General features: G+C 36.9%; 1 protein-coding gene across 1 annotated transcript in view; it reads right to left on the reverse strand.

The window, feature by feature from the left end:
- Window positions 1–2,397: 2,397 nt before the first annotated feature.
- Window positions 2,398–13,204, reverse strand: part of LOC105488231 (mannose receptor C-type 1) — a 98,152-nt gene continuing 87,345 nt past the window's right edge. Inside the window, exons 24-30 of the mRNA XM_011752104.3 lie at window positions 12,544–12,776; window positions 9,500–9,665; window positions 8,634–8,783; window positions 6,446–6,559; window positions 5,748–5,912; window positions 4,069–4,110; window positions 2,398–3,344 (exon numbers count right to left, since the gene is read on the reverse strand). Of these exons, the coding sequence (XP_011750406.2) occupies window positions 3,094–3,344; window positions 4,069–4,110; window positions 5,748–5,912; window positions 6,446–6,559; window positions 8,634–8,783; window positions 9,500–9,665; window positions 12,544–12,776 (1,121 nt within the window). The 3' untranslated portion in view covers window positions 2,398–3,093. The remainder of the gene's footprint in view (window positions 3,345–4,068; window positions 4,111–5,747; window positions 5,913–6,445; window positions 6,560–8,633; window positions 8,784–9,499; window positions 9,666–12,543; window positions 12,777–13,204) is intronic.

Consider the following 13,204-nt stretch of genomic DNA (forward strand, 5'->3'; position numbering starts at 1 on the left):
ACAAAACCTGGTTCTGCCCCTGCCAATAGCCATCTCAAAATTTCTTGCTGCTCCATTAATACCTTAAGCACATTCTACCAATGCACCTGCCATATGGTTATTAAACGGTCTGGATGGCCACTAGACTTCACTATGTGGATGGGCCCTGCTTCTTAGCTATATCTGAACATACAGGGGTGAGTGCAATGTCTGGCACATGTATTAGATGCTCAAGAAATATGTAATGAAAAAATGAATAAAGGGATAAATGGATGCACGAGTGAATACTGAGAAATGGATGCGTCATGTGTCCACCAGTCGGTACTGACATCTCCATTATTTTCAGAGTTCAGCTTACATACAATCCACACTGTTTGAGTCCAACTGGGAAAAAACAGCCTTAAGAATCTTCCAGCTCCTGAACCCTGATGAAAACCTCAAGCAAGTGCAATCACATAAACTACAACCACCTAAACCAAAAACAAATGAATAAATGAACAACACGGAAACTGCTCTTCTCTACCCAATACCTCCTCCCGGCTCCACCAAAAAATATCCTTGCTATTTTAGTACAGGACTAAAGAGATACACACGACTTATCTCGTTGAGTATGTGTTTGGGTGGATAATGTGAGAGTGTGAAATACAATACTCAGCAACCCTGTCAAACACAGACTGTTTTCTGAAATGATAAGACATCTAGTCTGAGATATATGTTGCACGGAGTCCAAAATATTTTCTGTGAAACTGCAGCTCTGAATTATAATGAAAAAGATTTGTGTAAAGAATTTGTAAACCGTACTCACTCAAGCATTTCTTCTCATTCCATATTTCTGTCTTTTATCTTTGAGGGGAAAAAATTAGATAGTTAGCTAGCTAGACAGACAGAAGGAAAGGGATTGCCTTAGCGTAATTCACCACATACTGCTTTGACACTGCAGCCACTGCTTCTATTGGAACTTCTTCAAGTCGAACTTGCTTTGTTCTTATCAAGAAAATGAAAAGCAACTTGATTGCTATTATTTGAGGTGTTGAAAGGAGTTGTTTGTGCTCAGAAACCTTTCCAACAGTTGCCCACTTACTTTTTTTCGTTTTGTTTTTGAGACAGATTCTCACTCTTTTTGCTCAGGCTGGAGTGCAGTGGCGTGATCTCGGCTCACTGCAACCTCTGCCCCCCAGGTTCAAGTGATACTCCTGCCTCAGCCTCCTGAGTAGCTGGGATTACGGGAGCCCAATACCATGCCCGGCTAATTTTTGTATTTTAAGTAGAGATGGGTTTTCACCATGTTGGCCAGGCTGGTCTTGAACTCCTGACCTCAGGCAATCCGCCCGCCTCGGCCTCCCAAAGTGCTGGGATTACAGGTGTGAGCCACTGCACTCAGCCTACTTCTTACTTCCTATTTGTTTCTAAGTTGGAGTATTGGAAACTCCACCCTATCCCAAATACTATGCCATTTCTTATTCTTTTTTGAATGATTGACTTTCTTGAGAATCTAGCTGTTTTCTTTCCAGAAAAATAAAGGCACAAAACAAACATGACATTTTGCCCTGCAATTTGGGGGCCTTCCTAGATCCCTTAATGCCATCCAAGGAGTCCCATCCAGTGATTCCAGGTAAAGACTTCTGCTCGTGGGCAATCTCATAAAAAAGTGAAGGTGAGCTGGCAGTGTGGTACCTGTGCGAGATACTGATATGGTTTGACTGTGTACCCACCCAAAACTCATCTTGAATTGTAGCTCTCATAATCCCCATGTGTTGTGGGAGGGACCCAGTGGGAGATAATTGAATCACGGGGACAGTTTCCCCCATACCGTTCTTGTGGTAGAGAATAAGTCTCATGAGATCTGATGGTTTTATGAGGGGAACCCCTTTTGCTTGGCTCTCATTTTTCTCTCTTGTCTGCCACCATGTAAGATGTGCCTTTTGCCTTCCACCATGATTATGAGGCCTCTCCAGCCCCGTGGAACTGTGAGTCCATTAAACCTCTTTTTTTATAAATTAACCCAATCTTGGGTATGTCTTTATCAGCAGTATGAAAATTGACTAATACAGATGTAAAACCTCACAAATATTTCACAATACACCTCAAACTTTAAGGCAAAATTGTTAAGTGAAAAGAAATCATTAAAGGGAGAAAAGGATATTCTGAATTCTGATTTGCAATAGTATTAGTGGCTTTGATCGTTGAATTCTGATTGAGTCCATGTTATGGGGAAGATCTGGCAAAATCATTATGGTAAAAAATTCATTTTACACACAGCATTTTAGCAACACTCCTTTTCAAAATAGTTCATGAGTTTCATTTAAAGAATTTCTTTACAAGTAATATCATAAGTGTCAAGTTAAAGTGTAAAGTGAGTGGATAAATACATCTCATTTAAAAGCAAATTTATACTAAGATCACCAAAATGCAAATCTATTAAAAATAGACCTTGTCTTTAATGTTTATTTCACATTATCTAAGTACATCCAGTTATGCAAATTTACATTTTTATTTCACATCCTTGTATTCCTGATATACATATAACAGGACAAAGAACACATTTGCAATACTCAGCCTGTAAAACTCTCTTGGGGGAAACAAGATTCTCAGCTGCCTTATTCTTCTGCACATGTACAAATAAAGTTCTAAATAATTGGAGTAGAAATAAAAACTGGTAAAAGAGAAAACTGACTACATTTTTATGCCACCTGAGGATATTTGTACCTGATTTTTCAAATGGTCTTCTACTTGCCGAGTAACAATTGAATAGGTAACACATTTTCAGAGCTCCTTAAAATATGCCAAGAAGCCTCATCGTTTCTAGAGTGCTTAAAATCCACGTGAAGCTGACATCAGCTACACATCACTAGTGCCTAGATGTTGGTACTGTGGTGCTGTGCGTTTATCTAAGATATTTTAAAAGGTAGTAATCAGCATTATTATCCCTCTTTTATGAGAATATCTTGCCAGGCTAGAAAACAAGCAATTATTTCTTCAATTAGGCAAAGAAAAAAAGGACAGAACAGTACAATTCAGTACTCATTTTAAAGAAAACAATCACATCGAACTAAAAATTTTTAATTTCAGTTACAATTTTATGACATTCCAATATCTCAGAATCGCATTGAGGTACTAGATGACTGCGTGTTCATTCTGTTCAATGTTGCCCACGAGATCTTTCATATCACTAGTTCCTGGGCTTGACTGACTATTGAAATACAGAGTGTTTTCAAAGGCGCCCTCTTGAGGTAGGTGCACACGTCTTTTCTTATAAAAGAAATAGGCAGCAAGGCCAGCACCCGTTAAAATCAGGAGGATCACAATGATGACTACTCCAGCCACACTGGAAGACGGTTTGGAAGGGTCCATCTTCCTTGTGTCAGCTATAAATAAAGAAAATCATTGCGGAAAAGGTGGAGGGAAGCAGAGGGTTGAATGCTATGCAGAACTTTGCTTGTTGAAAAACTAAAAGGCATAAATATTCTTTCAAGTGACATTTGTCAAACAGAAACGAAAGACGTGAAAACAAGAGTCCCTTTGGTATAGAGGATTATTCAGAATAGTAAGATGATTATTCAGTTGCAAGAATAATCCATCTGTCTATGTAGCAGTGTGCTAGCTCATCAATATATTAAAATATATATACCTTATTTCAAAATAATTTAAGGCTGTTAAATATATGGTATAAGAAGATAAATAGATTAGTAATGATATTAAAAGAAAATGAAAAATGAAGAGAAAAAGAAAATAAGAATACTGAAAACTTGAACTCATGGATGTAATTAGTAAACAAATAGCACTCATGACGTTAATAAGGAGGTTACAGGAAAGCCATAAATCTCACTTTCAGTTTTTTTTAAGCAGTCAATAAAATGAGTGAAATGGGATCAGTTACCTAATTCAAGTAGTCTATAAAAATTAAAACAAAAAAATTCTAATAAAAGAAAAAAAACCCACAGAGATTTTTAAGAGAAATTTCTTCCATGGGTTCAAGGCAAATTCTACTGAGAGAGCAGGGGAGTTGGAAGGGATTACTATTATGCCTTTCAAAACAAACAGTCCAAATGTATTACTAATACAGAACTTGAAATTTTGCAGTGGCCTTACCTTTTGTTGTAAGTAATTCATGAGTAGGTTTAGCATCAATAACTGTGTATAAAAAAATAAATAAATATTTATAAAAACCCAGAATAATTGCAGGTAGATAGCAAATATTATTGGCTCACAAATACATGGAATCCTCCACATGTGATGTGTGCTTGACATGATATATGATATTCTGATATGATAGATATAAAAATACAGGTAGAAAAAAATCTGTATCTTTATCTATGTGTCTACCTATCAATCATCTATCTATCTCTCTGTCTGTCTAACCTATAGCAGTCTCCTATGGCTGTATGGTGAGTTTGAGTATATTAGAAGATCTGGAAATGTGATTCTCCAAGTTGCATTTGAGCCAATGATACTCATCCTTAAAATCTACCAATCTACCCATAATTAAAATATTCAAGGCTAGGGGTTTTGAAATTAGCCCGCTGAAGCCTAAGATGTTACAAAGCATTTGAATGAAAAGTAAAATAAGACTCCAGGTCTGGAGCGGTGGCTCATGCCTGTAATCCCAGCACTTTGGGAAGCCGAGGAGGGCGGATCACCTGAGGTCAGGAGTTTGAGACCAGCCTGGCCAACATAGTGAAACCCCGTCTCTATTAAAAATACAAAACTTAGCTGGGCGTGGTGGCGTGCACCTGTAATCCCAGCTACTTGGGAGGCTCAGGCAGGAGAATTGCTTGAACCCAGGAGGCGGAGGCTGCAGTGAGCAGAGATTGTGCCACTGCACTCCAGAGTGGGCAACAGGGCGAGACTCTGTCTCAAAAACAAAAACAAAAAACAAACAAACAAAAAAACAAAAACAAAAACAAAACAACTCCAACATTGCACCAGAGGGTGTGGTGTGTCTTAGAACAGTTAGAGAAGGTTAAAGACCTGCCAAATTTTAAAATGGTAAACTCTACCCCATCTCTACTAAAAATACAAAAATTAGCTGGGCATGGTAGTGTGCTCCTGTAATCCCAGCTACTCGGGAGGCTGAGGCAGGAGAATCACTTGAACCCAGGAGGCAGAGGTTGCAGTGAGCTGAGATCGCACCAAGGCCCTCCAGCCTGGCGACAGAGCAAGACTCTGTCTCAAAAAAACAAAAACAAAAACAAAAACAAAACTCTACTATCTAATCAGTAATTTATTGGGAGGGATATTATGCGACATGGCATGGCAACGAAATAATTTTAAATTCCAGATAGAGGCACCTTGTGAGCACTCAACACTATCAATTCCCCGGTCCCGTTCCTTTCACGGTCTCGCTTTCCATCTTAAAAGGAGACTGAATTAGTCTGACATGCCTCATTCCACAATCAATTCTGATCCCTCTCCAGAACCTTGGTCTCCTCTGGTTTGGGCTGGTACTGGCTTTACCACCTTTTCCCTCAAGCAGTAAGGCTTTGCAGATGAGCTCTCCTGACTGTTTTCAGCTTGGCAAATCCTTCAGATATCCCATTACAAATGCATTGATAAGCAAAAATCATTACAACAGTTAAGCAGACAGAGAGTGTCTCTCAATCACGCAGAGCTGCAAACAGTAATGAACTGCAATGGCAGAATGGATTTTTCACGGATGAAAAGAGAGAGCTTGCAATGGCCTCATAATCGCATTATGATTCCATACCTGATATCTTACCATTTGAAAGAAATGGCAGTGATTTGCACCATGCAATGAACTTCTTACTTACTTTTTGGTCTTTTACAAATATATCCTTTGTAGGAAGAACAGTGAATATTACTCCAAAACCCAGAAGACGCATGTAAAGCTACACAATCGTTCCGTTCACCGGAGGGATCTCCTGTGTTCCAGTTGACAAAGGAGACTGGACTATTATTTATCCACAGCCACATTCCTGATCATCAGATAAAACGAATAAAGACAAAAGTTAAATATAACCCGTCTTAAAATAAGTTCAGCCAATTTATGCAAATTTCTAAGCATATTCTTTTATACTAGAATCAACAGTCATTTATAACCAGACTTAACAGGCGAGACTATAATGACTAATTATTACAGGGAAGGAAACCAAAAAGAATAGGTTTACTATATAGCTTTAGTTAAAAATGTATTTCTAATTAGTACAAATATTTATACTTATCCTTTCCTTAGCATTTTTTTCCTGGCCCCATGAAAACATAGAAAATGCTTTTCAAAGCTTCTGAAACTATCTCAGCTACAAAAGACATTTTTTAATCAGCAACTTTGAGGATAGCATGATATGAAAGTCATTTTAAGTTTCAGTTCTTAAATAAAAATATGAGTTTGAATTTTCAAATTCTTCATGAATTAATCATTTTTAAGGCAACACATTTTGGAAACGAAATCTTGTTTTACATACAACATTTTACAATATTTGTGATTAAATAAGCATGCTGCAAACATTACCTTCAACATTTCTGAACAATCCTATCCAAAAATTGGTTTTACTTTTAAGTGGCTCAACCCGATATGACAGAAAACTGGATTCTGCAGCACTTTCAATGGAAACCAGAGAGGAACCTGGAAAGCATAAAAGGATAAATGCAATAGCTGCACATTTAAGTAGCTGAAAATATTTTTGTAAACAGCACTGCTATTAAGAGCAACAAAAATCAGTCTAACATCTGCACGTAAGGGGAAGAATTTCAAAGGGCAGATGTTTGTCTTCTCAGAATTTTAGTTTTCATTCTGAAATATGTTTTTAAGCATCATTAGCATCATTTGAGTACAAGCACTGAACTAGTTCCTGCAGGATATTCAAAGATTAGTAGGATGTAGAATATGTCTTACAAAAGTTATGGTTCAGTGGCCAGTAATAAGAGTACAAAGAAATATTATAGAAGGGGAATTAAGTGTCATATGCTATGGACATGTCAATATTCATTCTTGGTGAAGCAGCTAAAAGGGAGGATAGAGGAAACAGAATTTCAGTAGAGAGAAGAACAGGATTTCAAGTAAAAAGGATAGAAAATAATTCCAGGAAAAAGAGGTGATAAGAGGAAAGACAAAGAGGAAGGGAAGCATCAGGAACAGAGAGAACTTGGTTTGACTGGAGTGTGGCACCAATCTGGTCCATCGGCCCCACCCCCCCCCAAAAAAAAAAAAAAAGACATGAGTTAGGTCGCATTACAGAAGGCTGGAGGTTGGTATTAAGGGCAATGTGGTGATAAAGAACACTTAGTTTTTTTTCAGGCAGCTGAATGATGCAATAACCCATCGTCTTGCTTTGATTGGTCCTATACATAACAGTTAGATTCTCCACTTAAGAATGGTCCTATATTAGCTATTATTAGAATCCAGCTGTTGTGTACAGGACCAGTCAAAGCAAGGAGATAAAACAGGAAGACCAGTTAGATGGCTATGGAGGTGACAACCCACATTACATTGTGAACATTAAATTTTAGAGTAAAAATCTCTAGCTTTTTAATAATAACTAATATCTTTTAAGCGTTTCATGCCGAACATTTTGCTTTGGACTTTACGAGCATTAACCCATTAAATTTTTACAATCACTTCGTTAAATAGGTACCATCTTTACCCCATTTTATAGATAAGGAAACTAAAGCACAGAGGATGAGTAATCTGCCAAGATCCTAGCACTAGCAGAGGGAAGCTCATGCTATGACCCAGGCTTTCTGAACCTTGAGGGTCCACACCTAACCGTATGCCTATATCCCATATTACTGAGTTCTGAATTGTCGCCTTGTTTTCACTGCATGATTACATAATCCATTATTAAATATATTTCACAAACATTAGCCATTTCAAAATATTTGTGACTCACATTTTGAGAATGAGAATGAGAAGCATTCATTTTATTTACCAGAAAAGAGTCACCTAAAATGGAAAACAAAGTTCCTACTTTTTTTTTCAAAAAAATACTTAGCGATATGAAGAAAAACATTTTTTTAATTACAAAAGTTCAAAGATGGCATCAGGTGGCATCATGAGAAATGTTGACTTTCGAAAGAACCTGGAGGATATGAGGCTATAACCTGTGCATATCACTGTTGGATGAAGAACTCTTGAGTGAGGGCATTAAAAACATGAAGTAAAAATAATTCAGTAAAATATTTAATGGGATTTAACTGACTTTTAAATGTACCCTAAAAATAAACTTTATTTGACATTTTTTACTTCGGGGGAAAAATCATTCATCTTTGTAGTGTCTATTTGAGTTTTGTTTTATTTGTCTTCACAAAACAATAACTAAATAGAAATACTTTTCTATTAATGGTAAAACAAAATGGTTCCTGGGCACTCATAAAACTTCAGCTTATCAGTGATAAGAGGTGAGTACAACGCTTGGAATAACTGAGAATGAGAATCCTAACAATTTAGAACATGAAGTCTGAAAGGAAGAAACCATTTAGAACATGCTGTTTTCTACCTGAATTCTCTAAATTCTTTAAAATTTGAGGCTACAAACTTAGAGATCACATTTGGGAAGCATGATATTGGCCATTCTGTTATAAAATACATCATTAAAAGTATAAACAGGTATTTTTACATTCTTCGTATATTTCATGTATAGTGTCAATGGAGCCCAGAATAGATGGTTACAGCGTTTTCCTTCAGGAAATGTGGCACTCACCCATTCGAAGACATTCCAGAGAAGCTTGGCCCCAGTTTCTTGTATATGAGGACTCAATATAGTAACAGTGACCATGGAAAGGAATCCAGGCCGTGTGATCTGACTCCGGACATCTGCCAGGCAGTTGTGGGGGTTCAGTAGCAGGGATTTCTGTTAATAAAAACACATTTTAAACAAAGCAAAACCTGAAGTTCCTGTAGTATGTAGCATCATATATTAGCAGCTACAACAATTGATCATTGATCATTATTTTTTAAAAAATCTTCCAATGATTATCATTCGGATCACCATATTTATTACTGGGTTTCTTTTTATCAATTTTTCCACTTTGAATATATTTCAATAGAATGTGCTACGGTATAGTGGCAGTCAATTACACTCATCGTTAAGACAACACATCCATAGATACCTACAAAGATAAATGTTTTAAAAGTCACCACAAAGTAATTTGTAAAGTGACTTCCCTTTTTTAAGTCCCTGTTTTCCTTTTCTGGGATCCTAATCCCTATAACCCTCTCTTAGCTATTAGTAGCACCTGGGATATAACTAAATGCTATATTTAGAATTCTAGTATGGTGTCCATCATTGACTGTAATGAATCTACATGTATTCTGGTAAAATTTCTTTGATATAGATGTGTTGTCAATATCAAATGTAAGCAAAATTTCCTGGGGAAATGTTTATCTCCATTATTTTGATCTACGTATATTGGTTTATAAAGATAGTCTTTTGTTAAGTGAGGCAGTATGTTTTATATTATTCTTAGCTATCCAAGATACATTACTGTTTAATAATATCAACAGTGGTAAGTAGTAGCTTATTCAGAAAATTTCAGATCCCCTGATTGTTTTTACATATTCAATTACCATCTGATCTTTTGCAGAGAAAGTAAAAACTTTCATTGCAATATGCTGTCTTCCAGTAGCCATCGAGATCCAGATAAGCACATGCTGATTTCAATTTAGGCTCATCAGCAGCCCAGTTAGTGTACCTCACCCTCCACTTATCAGTCCAGGTGTACTGACTATCAGTCTGCAACAACAAAAACAAGCATGAACACGCAGCCTTGCTTCACTTAGAAAACACTAAAAGAACCAATCCAAGAATACAAAGTATATTTAAGACTGTGATTTGACATAGAACCTGGAACATTTGAGAATAAAAAGAACACTATAAGTCATTTCTGTCCACTCAAATTCAGTAAATGCAGCGTTTCTTAGAAACAGTTATTTCTTAGAGATCCCCAGGAATACATCCTTGGAAGTAATTTCAAAAAATACTGACAAAAAAATATATATCTCTTATTCCATGAAACTCTCTTTGTTTGCAGGTTTTCAGGGCAAAAGAAAAGTTTTATCTTCACAACGAATAAGATAGTTCTTATATGATTACTGAAATTATAATAAAAATTAAGTAATTTTCATTAAATTCATGGTCCCCTGAGAGAAATACTAATCTCTTCATATCTTCTCGTTATTCTGCTGTTGAAACAGCACCAATGGTAAATGGCTTAGCTAAGGTCATATGGGTATGGAAGAGAGAAGCCTTGGTCTCTTGATGTCTAGTGAGGCAGTCTTTCAGCTATATTCTAGTGAGATGGTCTTTCAGCTATATTCTAGTGAGGTGGTCTTTCAGCTATATGACATCATATATATATGATGTAAAAAGTCGGCCGGGCCCGGTGGCTCAAGCCTGTAATCCCAGCACTTTGGGAGGCCGAGACGGGCGGATCACGAGGTCAGGAGATCGAGACCATCCTGGCTGACACGGTGAAACCCCGTCTCTACTTTAAAAAATACAAAAAAAAAAAACTAGCCGGGCGAGGTGGCGGCGCCTGTAGTCCCAGCTACTCCGGAGGCTGAGGCAGGAGATTGGCGTGAATCCGGGAGGCGGAGCTTGCAGTGAGCTGAGATCCGGCCACTGCACTCCAGCCTGGGCGGCAGAGCGAGACTCCGTCTCAAAAAAAAAAAAAAAAAAAAAAAGTCAATCGTTTTAGTCTACTTGCACAGTCTCTTTCTTTCTGTCTGTCTTTTTCTTCCTTCCTTTCTTCTTTCTTTCTTCTCCTTTTTTAAAATTTTTTTTCAGAGAAGTCTCACTCTTGTCCCCCAGGCTTGAGTGCAATGGCTCGATCTAGGCTCACTGCAACCTCCACCTCCCGGTTTCAAATGATTCTCCTGCCTCTGCCTCCCAAGTAGCTGGGATTAAGGGGTCTGCCACTAAACCTGGCTAATTTTTGTATTTTTTAGTAGAGACGGGTTTTCACCATGTTGGCCAGGCTGGTCTCGAACTCCTGAACTCAGGGGATCCGCCTGCCTCGGCCTCCCAAAGTGCTGGGATTACAGGCGTGAGCCACTGTGCCCAGCCTGCACAGTCCATTTCTTATTAAATTTAGTGAAACAAATTTATGATCACATACAAAATATTGATAAACATCAAACATATTATTTATCAATAATATCCTTTTAATAGTCTAATAGAGATTTTACAGGTATTGTCTAAGAATAGATGATAGATAACATTAATCAGAGGTAGCTGAATTTTTCAAAGATTCAAGCAATTATCACCCTTTTGACTGCATTATTTAATTTACCAAGGCAATTGCCAAAAATCCAGTGACAAAAATTAGAAGTATGTGTTATCTCAAATTAGAATTTTGTAGTATTATACCATGTCTAATCAAATAATGCTTGTATAATCATTAACTCTATAGACATAAGGAAGGTAATACTGTTGTAGTGATAAATATTGCTATAATGAAAAACTAAGCTTTCAAAAAATAAAAGCTCACTTTAAACTCATAAGAGAATTGTGAACATGTCTGTGAGAAGAAAACAAATGACTTATCAAATGACTTAATTATAAAAACTTAGTCAACAGGGACATAAAAATGTCTTGCCTAAGTTTAATCACAGAAATCATTCTGGAACTACTTACTTTTAAATATACACTTCCCTACTTAGGAGATACTCATTGTATAAATTGCAAATTTCTCTCTCTGCATCATGGCCTTGGAAGCTCTATAACATCTGACACTCATCTACTCTCCAGTTTATCTCCTATTTTTTTTCCCCTTCTTGATATTCCTTCCTTATGTTCTACCATCCTAGACTGTATCTATAAACTTTGACTTTTTCTGACGAACCTTCTTGGTCCTCCCCACTAGCCCAACTGGTTCCTTTTCTCTCTTCTCATGACACTTTCTATATGCCTCTCTTTGATACATCTTATATCTTAATTGCTGACCGTCATATCTACTTCTACTAGGAAGCTTGCTGGTTGGCTAGCTAGAAGGATGAATAGAGGGAGGATAGATGGATGACCAGGCATCAGAGACAACTCCTTTTAGGAATAATTTGGCAACTCTGTCAGCATTCTTAGTTTTGTGCTTCATCCCTAGTTTTGTCCAAACTTTGTCTATTATGGAATACAAGGAACGGACTGCAATGAAATATTTCTCACAAATGGATGGGAGCTCCACAACCTCAGAACCTACAACAAGTCTAGAATGTCTTGCCACAAAAAATAAAAAGTGTCCCCATCACTGGCGACTATGTCCCTAACCTGCTTTCTTAATTCTCATGCCATAGTTATAGTCATAACCTTGGAAGCAATAAGTGAATAAATTAAACTGTTGAGATTTCGAATATAATTTTTATAGACTAATGCAATAGGAGAGTTAACATTCATCAGATAATTCTTACTTTGATTTCTGACACACATCACCAGCTTGCCAGATTCTTAAAGGCATCACGTCCCTGAAAGATTGGATCTTGTTGACATTAGTATCATTCACGTGGCCTAGCACAGTCTCTTACACATGACGAGTATTCAACAGAACAAACAGAAAGAGAATCATATTCAACCATAATTTACTGATCATGTCAAGTTGCACATATTTCCAGCATCTTACCAAGTTACTGTTCAGGGCAATCCACACACGTTCATTAGATGTTTCCATCTGCAGCCACGCAAATGCATTACTGTAGGGATCCAGAATGCTAGCTATAAGGGAATTGTGAAGCTTGCAGTATATCTCTGCTTCATGCCATTGAAATTTTTGTCTCATGAGTGAATAGCTGCTTTTGCCATATTTAATAAAGCCATCTGTTTGAATTGTTGCTGGAGGATTAGTCAAGGAAGGATCTAGATAAAAACATTATTTTCATTAGCATTATCAATAAACAGTAATTGAGCCCTATCAGTAATGACAAGTGGATCTCATCTATCAAAAAATAAGCAAAATAGCATAACTTCAAACATTTAGCTATTAGAATGTTTATTATTAGCTATAAATGTTATTAGCTATTTTATAAGCCATTTCACACTAGAAAACAAACATTTTTTCATCAGTATCCCCGATCAAATTAAATTAATTCCAAACTATATTTAGAATATTAAGGCAAATATATGATCAAGTTTCTAAACTAACAAACAAAACATATGACAAATTCAATCCAATCTAGTATCTTGATGAAAGAAATGCCGTAGTTTAATCCCACAAATTAAAGAACATAGATGACTGCGTCATTGTTAATCTTTATTTTTCCATGTAGGTTAAAAGTCAAGGTCAA

This window comes from Macaca nemestrina, chromosome 9 (genome assembly GCF_043159975.1).
Source record: "Macaca nemestrina isolate mMacNem1 chromosome 9, mMacNem.hap1, whole genome shotgun sequence".
Classification (NCBI taxonomy): domain Eukaryota; kingdom Metazoa; phylum Chordata; class Mammalia; order Primates; family Cercopithecidae; genus Macaca; species Macaca nemestrina.